The sequence below is a fragment of the Anopheles gambiae genome, chromosome 2 (assembly GCF_943734735.2).
Source record: "Anopheles gambiae chromosome 2, idAnoGambNW_F1_1, whole genome shotgun sequence".
NCBI lineage: Eukaryota > Metazoa > Arthropoda > Insecta > Diptera > Culicidae > Anopheles > Anopheles gambiae.
The window spans coordinates 48,265,570-48,279,319 of record NC_064601.1 but is presented as its reverse complement, the minus strand read 5'-3'; the positions used below and the strand labels follow the sequence as shown (position 1 = coordinate 48,279,319).

The 13,750-nt window shown below is 41.3% G+C and overlaps 1 protein-coding gene across 1 annotated transcript in view; it reads right to left on the bottom strand.

The window, feature by feature from the left end:
- LOC11175992 (uncharacterized) overlaps window positions 1-10,030 on the bottom strand; it is a 49,830-nt gene extending 39,800 nt beyond the window's left edge. The window contains exon 1 of the mRNA XM_061652470.1: window positions 9,150-10,030. Coding sequence (XP_061508454.1) covers window positions 9,150-9,219 — 70 coding nt within the window. The 5' untranslated portion in view covers window positions 9,220-10,030. The remainder of the gene's footprint in view (window positions 1-9,149) is intronic.
- Between the last annotated feature and the right edge of the window lie 3,720 nt (window positions 10,031-13,750).

Here is a 13,750-nt window from a genome sequence, read left to right as displayed (position 1 = left end):
GCGCGGCTGGAATGTGAAATATTTGCAATCAAATTGTTCCTCAAATATACTACAACGTCTAAAATACACAAAATATGCACAAAATACACGACTCCAAAGACGTGCGTAGCCAATTTAGGAAAGCCTTGCGTACACTACACTGTCTCCGGAAGTTTCTTGAAACAAGCGAACTTACGCGAGCGAAGGCGAAGGACCGTTGTGGGCGTTGTTGCGATTGTGTGGAATAAAAAATGACCAACAGTCGCGTTCGCGCCGTTTCATTCATTGCAAACAGTGTCGTCCAATCGAAACTCTTTTCCTTTTCGCGCAAGGAATAATTCTCAGCCACGCTCGAGCGCTATAGGAAGGGCTGGTGAAGATATTCAACGTGGCGACGGTACCGTTTAGAAGTGGCAAAACACTCGGTAAACATTTGGCACTGTTTTAGTATGCAGGATGGGAAATGGGTATCATTTTGAAATTTTCGTACTGTTCGTACTGCTACTGTTTTTTTGTGCGTACCCTCGGAAGACCCGTTTTTCCATTTCGACGCCTGTTTTCCTCGGTTCGGCTTTGAGCATGAACAAGAGCGTGCCTGAGCAAAAAGGTAAAGCTTTCGGGGCAAGCTTTCCCTTAGTTCTTGGCAAATATTTTGCGTGCTTCTTTCGGGTTTTTTTTTTGGAAAAATGTACAAGAAACGCGTAAGAAAAAACCAAACAAAAAATGTTACGAATGAGCTTGATCATTGAAGAGTTGGTCAGGGGTGAAAGAACCGGTAGAAAGCGTTCCGTTAGGAATTTTTGACAAGGTCAAAGCCGTACGATCCGAGCGTACCTTAGCAAACAAGTGAAAAATTGAAATCTTTATTTTACCGTAAAATAAGCATCAGCCCGCCACGCCTAGAACGATACGTTGATAGGGAAATGCCACTAGTGTGAGGTATTGAGTGTTTGAGGTTAATTTAAAAGGGCAAAAAATCATAGGGCTTTCTATCTAGGATTAATATGGTTTGTTGCATGTTGCTCTAAAAGCAACCAGTTATCCAAAAATGTATATCACACGATATCCTTGCTGAAGATGAGGTGAACATTTTAAATGTTTTTTACTAAATTTATTTGTATTTTTTCTTCTCAAAACATATATCTTCACACAATTTATGCTGTGGCCCTTTTTGTATGGGCGTTGTGGAACGTTTTACCTTCATGCTATTTATTTAATCTTAATTTGCAGCTTTGTTTATCCTGTGTATCACTTGTACATCATGTGTCCACACGAGTTTAATTTCCGTTAGGACCCTGCAACGTGGACTAATAAATCAATTGTGGAGTACTAATAAGAAGTTTGTGTAGACTGGCTAAATCGAAGGTGTCATTACGCCAGAAATAAGAGGAATCAATAATTTGATTATCAATAAATAAATGTCAAAACTACAATCGTTATGTCGATTTATAAGCAAATTTTGATATTATTGGATAAATTTTGGGATATAGTTTAAGAAACTTATCAAAACAATGAAGATGATTACGATGACTAAAAAGCAACCGTAACTATTTTGCATTAAACGCAGACGTGGAATAGACATGGAAATATTGGCATTTTGTACTCAATATATGAATGGACCATATTTATGTTTAAGTATGGCCGTCATTAATTTCTGCAAAATAAGTTCGAAATCGAAATCTGCGATACAACAAAACTTTCGATGGCTGCCTTGACCACATTAACAATTACTTACACGATGCAGTGTTATCGATAAACCGATAATGTAATAAATTGAGTGTGCTACTTAGGCACGACATCCTCAAGTCTTTCCTTCTTATAAAAGTAAAGCTTCGGTCACGGTACTAGTTCACCTAAAGATCTCCACTTCGAAAAGACCGAGAAAAGATCTAGCTGCGATATACTTTTGTAAAGCACAGCCATGCTTCAAAATCAGCGAGAGTTCGAGGTGCAAGTACTGTGTTCATTAGCATATTGCAAGCTATCAAAGCGGGTTTCCAGCATGAGTGGTAGCTTTGTTCGAAAAATTGCTTTGTAAGTGATTGTGTAGTTTGTACGCATCCCCTACACAACGGACTGGCTGTGTGTTTGGTCCTCAAGCATGGCCCAACTGTTCAACAGCTAGCAAGAGATTGTTCAAAAGCTACTCGAAAAACAATCGACAGATCGTAATCAACTGAACCTGCTCTGATAGGCTACTGTGTGATACGGGAAACGAATATCCGTATATCCGGCTCTTCGGACGGAGGGAAAGCTGCTGGCATCTGCTCTCCCCAATACGCTCCGTAACGTGGTTTCTGTTTAAAGATATTCCTGTTTTCCTATACCGCTCAGTTCATTAACATTCTCATACTTTGAACATCAATCGATGGCTGGATGGTGATGGTGTGTGTGCGTTTGTGTGAAGATCGTAGTAAAGATCGCTTTACTGACACAGTGAGGTTGGATTGGTCCATTCCTTTTGAAATGCCTTCGGTTGCGCTGGTTGATTATGCAAAACCAATCAACCAGCCATCGGCAACCCTGCATTCCTGGTTAGTACTTCTCGGGTCAGCCTGCGAGCCAATCGCTCGTAGCAAAGTCGGAGAGCTTTGGCTCCACCACAGCCCATGGCTTCGGATTTGCAGCCCAACACGGGAGGGATACTGGTGGCTGAGCTGTAATTACTTCATTCAGAGTCGCTCATCCGAAAAGTGGTCGTTTCGTCGTTTCAAAGCAGCGAGCACCCAAACGCTACCGGCGGCGATTGGGCTACGATTCGGTATCGGGCAATCGGAAACAGATTTGTTTTACTGATCGACACACCTGTATCGGTAGCATTTGGAAATACTTCCAAGGTTCAGGTTCGTTCCCAGAAAGCACGGATTTTCACCCATGTCCTAAAGTAGTTCCAGGTAAGGTAACAGTCTGAGCAAGCTTATGCCTATCATTTTCACACCATTATATCATTTGTGCGGGGCTGGTGGAAACATTGAAAAGGATGAGGATATGGCTAACGAGACAATTTAGTAAGCATATGTTATGTTGTGAGGTTTCCAAGAAACATGATAATGTTACGAACGACACGGCGATTTTCGGACAAAAAATTAGCTAAAAGTCCTGAGAAACCTTGTCGAGATTCCGAACCACAATTATCCCACCACCGCTGGGAGGCTATATGAAAGGATCGGTTACACGTTACATATTACACCGCGGTTAACCACAACGTTGTGTGTGGCGGTGCTTGACGAAACAGATTGTCTCATACTAAAGTGGTTGGGTGGAGAGGTAATGGATGCTCTGGACAGATAATGCAATCATCCCGGCGGCAAATAATAAAAGCCGAGTGCGTTTGCTGTGTATTGATTGATTCAAAATCCGACGATATGAAAGGCAGTGGTCACTCGGGAAGAAGGAAGCAAAATGCATCAACCACTAATTTTCAATACACCACCAAATGTGGCATTAAAGCTTTTGCTGATCCTTCTTTTACAGCACAGCAATTCGCTATTGGTATGTGGTTGGATAAAAGTATGTTTAGATTTGCGCTTGCGGTTCTATGCTAATATGCTGCCGTACTTTTCAGTCTAGGCCGCCCTAGCATGCAGGACTGTATGCTCGTTTGCACCCACAAGAAGTAGCTTGGAGAAAAAACGAGATGAGATGCCGTTTTTGCTACTCTTTTAGCCACTGGAGCGTAAAATGACCCTCGCTTGGATGGTTCCTGACGATTGCTTGCCATCCTGCTTGAGACGGCATTATGCTAACCCGTGCGTTTGTGTATGCGTGCGTGTGTCTTCAGAAGATTCAAGGCAATTCGAACTGCATGTTTGTTACCCGTTGGAAAAGTTGTATCCTCGCTGTGGTTGCATGCATGCATCTTCTTATGCGTCCTCCGTGAAAACCGGCTGCTTGAATCAACGTAGCTTCCGCAAATGTCAGCATCATTGAGGCTGCTTACCGAGCTGGAAGTAGGTCAGGGTAGGGAAAGTGCGCTCAGCTCCAAAGTTCGTTGTGCAAAAGTTTTTTCCCATTGTCAAAGTACGTTGCCTGAAATGATGGAAAGCGGGTTGGGCTACGAGCGCGGCTCGATAAAACGATTTTAATGCCGTACTCACTGGAAGGCACGTGGCCGGGCGGCAAAGCACACTCGGAAATCAATCCAGCACAATCGGTGGCAACGGAGTGAAACAATTGCACGTAATGAACTGCTGAAAACATTCAACAGAAAGGGATCAAAATGGACAGAAGATGCCAAGGAAGATGTTAAGGTAGAACTGAATAATGGCATTCGTGTTGCGCCCGGCAGAAGAAGAAATCGAAGCCACTTTCGAGCGTACAGCGGAAGCTCATACATAATATTTTACAAAGCTTTGTACGGTCCTTTTCAATGTGTCACCGTCCGAGCTGGAAGCGGAAAGACGTTTTCTGTGAGTAGTTATCAAAACATGTTAGTCCTTCAGTCCCTCTTTCTCGCTGTGATTCCTTTTTTCCATTCTTTTCCGCTCAGGAGCTTAGAAATGTCGTTGCTGCCCAAGCGAGTAGGATTTTTTCCGAAAAAAATGCAACGCTAAAGTGGCCCAGCATGATGTATTGTGGTGTCTGAGAACAATAACCAGCAAAAAACACCCTATTATACAATGCTGTCCATTTTGGGACTTTATACCGCAGGGAAGTGGGAAACGCAACGCGGTCAACGTAAGCTAATAACACCGGCCGACTTTGCTGATTCATAGCAATTATTTCTGGCTGCGTACAGTGCAGAAATGGCCGGCCCGTGGACATTTTAAACATGATTTGGCTTCTACGCCCTGCTGTTCTGCGGCCGTATGAATTCTTACCGCCCCGGGAGAAAGGTGGAAACAAATGGTCTCGTGGAAACTCAATGATGTGGTGGTGGATATTGTTTTTTTTTTGTTTCGTCCGTTGGTTAGTAGCGGGACTTTTTGTTGGCGAACTGTTTGACGTACACTCGCCATCTCTGTGTGCGCATGCAGAGGAAGCTTATGCAAAAAAAAACAAACACCATAGAAAAAAGTAGGGGAAAGCGGGGCAAAATGGGCATGTGGGGCAAAATGGGCACCCTCTATTTAAGCATTATTTGACTACAAAGATGCTTTCCAATGCTCAAAATGTATTCATTAGAGTGTTCTATGAACACCATGTAAGTTTCATAACCCTTACATAACAAATAACTAAGAAAAATGCAAAATAAGGTTTAGCAGCATATTGATGTAATTTTTGCCACTTCGAAAATAAGCTTAAACGTGTGTCACAGGGATGCGTTGAAGTTTTTCATGATATATTTTTAAAGATATGATATTTCTTTACAATTTGTCTGAAGAAAGCAAGGCGATTGAATGCGTATTTTTACTAATATAATAAAAAGTACAAAAATGCTTCACGTGGGGCAAAATGGGCAGTTACGCTTGGGGCAAAATGGGCAGATGCTTTTGACATACGGCGCGTGGTGAGGCTATGGTGTTGTATTTGTCGCCTCAATAATGATAACAGGCACAGCTTCAAAACATTCGATTTTGTAGATTTAAACGTGTAAAAACTGTTATAATTTTGATAACATATTTTTGGAAGAATTTCAAGGGCTTTTCTGACCAGCAAATCAAAAGATAGAACGAAAAATACATTTCACGAAACGTGCGCAAAAGCATAGACCATTACCTAAGCGCAGTTGTTGTGGCCCATATTGCCCCAGTGTTTTGACGTTTCACAGTTTGTTTACATATGCCCATTTTGCCCCAGGGCTATGCCCATTTTACCCCGTGTGTCAAAATAGCTTCTCGTAAAACATCAACTTTTATTTTACATTATTTTATTGTTTTTAAGTTGTTTTCATTATATGTGGCAATTTTAATCCATAGATAAATGGTGGAGGTATACCATAATGAAACAAAAATTGTGTTTTGTGGAATATTCAAAGGAATATTCAGTAAATTGCTTAACATGCCCATTTTGCCCCGCTTTCCCCTAACTTTCATTATCTTCTGCTCATCGGAGGATACTGTTGTAAAAATCAACGCCATCGTAAAGATGAAAGTTTTGTAATCTGCTTGCCAGCCCATGTTTTCAACGGCAGACCAACGGACGACGGGCCACACAGGTATGTGGAACATTTTCATGATTCACATTACAAAAAAAAAACATTTTTAAACCGCGAACCGTATTCCGTGTGCGTGAGTGAGTGAGTTTGTATGTATTTCTTAATGTTCATAAGATGCGAAGTCAAAAATGTAATTTTGTATCGTTTACAACAAAAGCAAAGCCTGATTGTTTTGCTCAAAACGCAGGTGTATCTAAAACGTCCCTTTTTCATACCCTTAACCGTTGAGCATTTTTTTGTTTTGCTTTTCGCACCGTAGTCGTCCGTTTAAGTGTTTATGCTTTGGTTCCGAGCTGGTATAAAAAAACTGGTTGCTCGCGTGAGCGGTATGACCGCTGTTACTCTTGGGATGCGTGCCGGGTTCGCTTTCAGCTATCGACCTGCCCGGTAAAAGGTGGCTGTAAAAGGCTTTTCTTTTCCGCCGAAAGCTCTGATCAAATAAAAGACAAAATCTTAGGAAATATTAATGAGAGTATAAATTCTTGGCCGTGCTTCTCGGTTGTTTTTTTTTTGTTTCTCGGTTTAAAGTCATAAGAATCGTTGCCTTTAAGAAAGAGGAAAAGATTTTTTTTTGGTATCTCATATTCAGCAAATAATGCATTGTGTTCCCGAGAGTGCTTTGCGAAAATGCTAGTAAAAGTTTTTGGCCCCTCATTGGTCCCTAGGGCAGCTTTGGCCGTCGAGCTTGGCTTGTTGCCTTGCCATCCCATCCCGAAGGACAGCTTTGTTTTATTTTTGCGCTGCGTTGAAGTTATTGGAAAATGTTTTTAATCCAATGCAACTCGGAAAGCGAATGAAGAAAGCAAAGAAAACATTTACTCAATGTAAGAATAGTGTGCTTTTCATGCATATTGAATGAATGAGAAAGAGAGAGAGAGAAAGAGAGAGAGAGAGCAAGAGAGAGAGAGAGAGAGAGAGAGAGAGAGAGAGAGCGAGAGAGAAAGAGAGAAATGGAAAAAATAGCAACGAAAAATCAAATCGTTTTGGAACGATTTGCCTTTTACCGGCAGCCTGAAAAACTGCAAAACAAAATGAAAACAGAAATCAACAACAGCAAAAACAGGGATTTCATTGAAAAGTTGGCACAACATTCACGTTCTGTTCCATTAACGGTTTGCGACAGTTTGCCAGTACATCTAGAAATGTGCTAGCTTTTCATCGTATTTCCTGCACGCGGCTGTAAAGGAACGCTTGCTTTCGATCAAGGAATGGATAGCAGGAAGCAAGCGGAAATGATTCTTTGTCGCATGTTTAGAGCACGAGACGGCAGAACAAAACATCTCTAATGGATGACAAAATAATGACAATGTCAGTTTTTTTTGTTACTGCTTTTTTGCGTCCGCAAGGACATGAAATGGCACAGCTACGAAAAAAGAGAATCGAAAAGCGCATTTGTGTGAGTGTATAGTAGTTAAGCAAAAGGAGACTAAATGGTGCTAGAAAGCAGCAAACTAGACAAAACCAGTGCAACAAGTTTTGTATTGCAAGTGCAGCGGACACTTTGTTTTTTTTCGCAAGTGCCATTATTTGATACATCAAGGTAAACATTTCGTCGTTGTTTGTTTCTTGCGCAGCAGGAAAAAAGAAAACCTTTGCGATGCTGGGACGAAAATTATAAGTGCAATTTTATAACCAATCCTTGCTGTTACGGACCATCGCCCACGCTCGGTCACAGGCAAGATGGCGACCAAGCGATTATAGAATCGTGCGCATGTGAAACAACGATTACGTTCACGTGCGTACAAGCACGGGAGACGGGAAACGAAAATACGATCCACTAACAAGATCGGAAGTGCTTTCTCACCCCGAACGGCACCATGATGTGGGTAAGTTATGGTAGCGTTTGATAGTTAAAATGAATTTTAATGAACGTTCTCAAAAGTTGGCGCACTGAGCCGGAACAGGGTGGTCGCGTGGACGCTAAACATGCCACCGACACGGCAGCAGCAGCACCACCACCAGGTTGCAAAAGGATTAAAGCTCATTCAGAATCTAGATGGTCCAAGAGTTTGGCCGGTGTCATCGATCCGGAACGCGCGAAACGCGCGATGGTGAGTATCGGGAACGGGTGAAGGATTTATGCACATTACCAGACCGGTCACGGGTGGTTAGATAAAGCGTGAAGGCGTTTTATTATGTGTGCCTTCTGTTTTCTTGTTGCTGCGTCCCTACCCGTTTGCCAGCTTCCCTTGATTTGTGTAACGAGATCTTGTTAATGCTTTCTTCTTCTTTTTTGCAGTTATTTTTTCCTTCTTCTTCGTTGTGCACGGATTAAACGTCGTTAATTCTAATCACTGCCATTGATCACACGCATAATTTGGCACCGCATTCGCCCTGAAGGTGCCCGTCCTGTTTCCGAATAGCATCAAGGTGAAGCTGATAATCCCCAAGGTGTGCCGGGAAGGCTGGGAAGGATTGCCCTGTTATAATCATCATTATTTGCATCATTTCCCTGTTGATCTATAAAGAACGAAGGGTAGTGAGTTTAAAGTAAAATGGGGCACCGTGTGGCATTCCACTTTGCGAAGGCGTTCACTATGGCGGTAGGATATTATAAAGGTAAGGCAGCAAATCGGGCCCGCTTAAAAGGCAATTCGCGAACGTAATGAACTCATAATCACATCCATAAATCACGGCATCATAAAACATCGTACGGATAAAGCACAGCGAGAGAGAGAGGGAAGGATAGAGATCCTGAGGGTAGGAAGCGAGTATGCAGATTTTCTAGCTTCCTGAGACACAAGAATCGTGTGGCTCGGTGGGTCGTTTTGCATCTTTTGCTTGATTTTTTTTTAAACTGATCTACTAAGCACGCGGAAACACTCAATTTGTAGATGGAGGGAGCGCACGTACACCCGTACCTGTGATGGATGAACCAGCCGATGACAAGCAGATGGACTGCTATGAAAGGCCCGGATTAATTGTACCTTGGGGGTGATTGAAGTGTGCTGTTATTTGCTGTTACGAAAACGCAACTGGAAGCAGCAGTGGCTCAAGCATGAAGGGAATGTGGGAAGGATAGGGCGTAAACCTGTTTAATTTTAAGCGTAAGATCGTTTATCACGATGCTTACCTTGCTGTAGCTGTTGGGACGTCCTGGAGGAACCGTTGCCACTGGCAGGTTTAGCGCACAGGGAAAACATGGCTAGATGGTGCTGGCTGTCCGATAAGATACGAAGGCCTTTTTTACGCCCCGTTTAACGGATAGGGCGATGTAATAGAACACAATTTTCCAGAGGCGCAAACAACACGTTTTATGTGCTTTTGAGACGAACAAATAAACACTGTCGATCACGCACGATCACTGAATATGGTGTTAATAATACTAACGGCAACACTTTGATGTTTTATTCCCTGTTTCTAATTATGTATATCTAGCGGAGTGGGTTCAATGAGCCTCAAAGTATAAGCACTATGCGTAAAGTGTCGCATTCGATATATTTGTATGCTTGACGCCTTTTAACACAACAGTGCACATCAGTGAGCATATACAGCGACTTGCTTTGATTTATCGAGCACCAATGAAGCAGATAACGTGTCAGGTTAGAGCATCACACGATTTAGTAGAAGCGCAACAAATTGTCAACTTTGTGCGGTAAGGATAGGATGCGAACAGCTGAGAGTTGTAGATAGTAGTCTAGAGCGTGCTAGTGAAACGCAATCAACCAACTATCCGGCAGCATCACACACACACACATACGAACACTAACTGCACTGGAGCTTGTTGGGTTCCAATAATTGGGACTGATTCAATGCGCTGGTCTGTTGGTTTTCCCAAACTCCTTCGTTCACCTTTTACGCTCTGCAACACTCTTTACAGTGATGGGCAGCCGTGCTGCGTGATACGGTACTGCAGGTTACGGTCAGTCTGTCGGCTCCCTGATCCATTTGCTGTTTCGTTGCTGCCGGCCGAAACTAGACTGACAGGATGATTGGGTGCCTCCGAGATCGGTACGCTTTTTTGTGGCGTGGATTGGCTAATACTGTGAAGGAATCTGAAATGAACACGCAACCGTCCAGATGACTTGCGAGAAACTCTCATACGCGAGAGAAGTGACAACATTAGGGAGTGTCTGGTAATTTTCATGAATGAAGTATTTTTTAACAATAAGTTTGTGGAATGTTTCAAAAACTAAAATACGTTGATTTTTTTAAATGTACATCAAATCAAACAAATATGAAAAATTTTTTGCACGTATGTACAGTACATGTCAGTAAATCGCGGACAGCAGAAATTTTAAATGAAGTGAGCTTTTTTTGTTTGTTTGAATATCATACATCGCCATAGTACTTTATCGATATTTTTTATCTCCTCCCTATGCATAACAGCAATAAACACAATTATCATGGAAAATGAGAATTCAAGCAAGTTATGCTAATTTAACAACTATAAAAAAATTATAACAAATACAATTAACATACATTTTAATTGAATTGGACTGTTCATTTTAACCCGAAATATAACAATCCAAAAAATAATAAAAGAAAATCGCTTTAATTTTTTTTAAATCGTTTAATCGATTTGCTTGTTTAATGAAATACAACCGAGTTGGCAACACTTCCCTTCCCATGTTCACTGTGAGCACACCTCAAACTAGAACGCATGCGCCTCCATCAACGAATGAACATTTGCATAATTCATTCGTTTCATCAGAATATAAGATAACTGCTTAGAAACGGCTCCGCCTTGTTCATTTAATCGACTCGGGTCGGGTGTCTGGTTCGTTGATGCAGGGCGTGCATCAGATACAAGAGCACCGGAGAAATGCATCCTTTTCCCCGTTCAGGCCCGGTGCTATCGCAAAAACAGCCCTTCTCCCAACCCATTAGCAGGAAGTACATTCGGACGGTGTTCGTCTCGGTGCACTTCGGGTGTTTGCTTCGGTGGTGGATTTTTATCAATGAAACGAGGTCATTTGCCCATTGGCTGGAATGCTGGAATCAGGCTGCAGCCGCGCAATGCCACATTTTTGTAGGTCAATGGAACAGGCAGGGCACAGTCAGGGGTTAGAGAAGATTTATGCAAGTCAGTGAGATAATGCGATTATATAAGATACCAGTTAAGGCAAAAGCTTGAAATTTATTTGCATGTTTTAGGATTATGATTATGAAGTCTGGCGGATGAATTACGGGCGATAAAAACATAACACAAATAAATAAATTTACATTTAATGGTACATTAAGGTAAATTGTCTGCAACAGCTGCAATAAGTAATTTTCAATACTATCAAATGTTGCCATTTTATAAAGCACTTGGGACATGATAGTGCTTTTAAAAGCATCGTTTCAAAAGCACACTTGAAGCTTTTTGATGTTTGAACTTCGCGTCGCGCTTCGGTGGCGACATCTTCCGTTATCTTCCATTACGATGTTGTGTCGAAAAACAGCTTAAACTTGTGCGAGGACATTTATATTGCCATTGATTGGAAAGGATTCGAATAGCGAGGACATTTAAATTGGGTACAAGACGTCTGGAGAATGAAACACGACTGACCTACAAAACAACGGCATCATTAGCTGTGGAATGCTAAAGGTCCATTGGTACATTGTTTGAAATTAGACAGAAGAGAAACAGAAGGCAGCAGAACCACCTATTAGCAAGGTACATGGCAGGTTTGGACAAAATCGCGTCATTAGCCTTCTTAAATCATGTATATAAAATAGAATGAATTTTCTTCAATATTATTCAATGTTAACGAAGACATTAATATACTATTAATATACATTTGCTCGTGTCTAGATGTGTAGTCATAATAGAGAATATTTCATTCCAGCGACCTTTATTCGTATATTTAATGTAATTTTTTGTAACAAGCCTAATTAATTCTTAAAATGATCTTCTTCTTCTTCTTTTGGCTCAACAACCGTTGTCGGTCAAGGCCTGCCAGTACCGCTACCTGTGAGCTTGGCTTTCAGTGACTTTTTGATCCCCCCATAGCAGGATAGTCAGTCCTACGTATGGTGGCACGGTCAATTTGGGGCTTGAACCCATGACAGGCATGTTGTTAAAGTCGTACGAGTTGACGATTGTACTACGAGACTGGCTCTTAAAATGATAGTTCGATAAAATGTATAAAGGCATGATTGAAAAGTATTGATGTATTATTAAGTGCATTAGGATTTTAGTACTTGCAGGTTACAAGGAGCTCAATTAATAGTTTTAAAAAAAACTGGCAAGATGCTTACAATGAGGTTTGGGTTTGAAATGTGTTATAGTACTTTTAATAAATTTTAGAATATCGATCCAAACAATTTATAACCTTTATTGACACAATGTTTATGTTTCAGCAAACAAAAATCAATTATTCCTGGGCTCAACCTGATCAACCTAATCGAGCTTGTCACGAATCGGCGATTGTTTATATATTTTTGAGACTGAAATAATCTAGACTGAAAATCTGAGGGTAGTTTTGCATGGAGTTATGATATGATTTCAGCCGCCAAGTGTCAAACTCTATATACAACAGCTGGCTAGTGTCGTAAAACCCCCTTATATTTGCAATTGTTTATAGACAGCAAACTCTTCAAGATGTCTTACTTATTGAGGGAAAAATGTTTGATGCAGACATGTTACGTGTTCTAAAGCGTGTTTCCATGAAAATGACATGCAGTAGACATGCTTTCCATCCTAAACGAGAACCGTGTTGCACACGATTTCTTTTTCATGCCATCTTACCATCACATTGTGAGTGAATTGGGTTAGTGCAGAATGACAAATATTGTATATGGTTCAGGTCTAGTGGTGTATGGATTTACATGAATAGGCTGCCTTTCGACAGTTCAATGGCCACTGTTTTATGTAGATCGTTTATAGAGTGTCTAACTTTGGCGCAAGATTTGGTGACCTAAATTTGTGTGAAATGTTTTCAAATTCCATTACTGCAAAGGAGATTATGACAGTTAATATGTTTTTTAAAATTTTCTATAACACATTTCCCTTCATACGGTTAACCTCCGGTTTGCATTTTCCTTCTTTAACAATGCGCTTATCAAAGCCTTGCAACATATAATTACTAGGCAAAAGAAGGTTCCACTTCAGTAAGGAAGAAAGCATTTTTTACTGTTAAGCTTATGATCAATTAACAGACGGAAAACCTTGAAGAGATTGTTCGCTATCAAAACCGGATCGTGAAGAGCCCGGCAGGCGGCCATTTGCTTGTGGAGTGATTTTGATTTTCCTCGACGTGCTCCTTCAACTCTGAAGTGTTTTATTTTAGTTCTTTCCAAAACATTTCCTTTCAAATGTTTGCACTTGCACGAGAGAATAGTGCAGGAGTAAAGTTGAAGTGAAGTGTTCTCCAAAGACGATCGAAGTGAATCGTTTGGCGAATCCATATTTACCGAGGTGGGATTGGGTATAAGAAGGGGGTTTGTATCGAGCGGGAATGCCATAAGCGTTCTGCTTCAGCCCTCGCCTGTTCCATTAAACATTTCCGTCGGTTATTGCTTTGTGGTTGCCGGCTGGCGCAACGATTATTAGCGTAGTTGAGTTTTGTCGTTTTCAGCGAATGGAAGCAAAATATCGGCTCACTGCGAGCATGGAATATAAAACTCTACGACATTACTGATGATGCTTCCCATACGTCGGTGAGTGTGTGTGTCTGTATGGTGTTGTGTGCGCTTTATAAATGCATACCCTTTCATGGCGTCTCGTTATTGTCATTTCTTATCAAA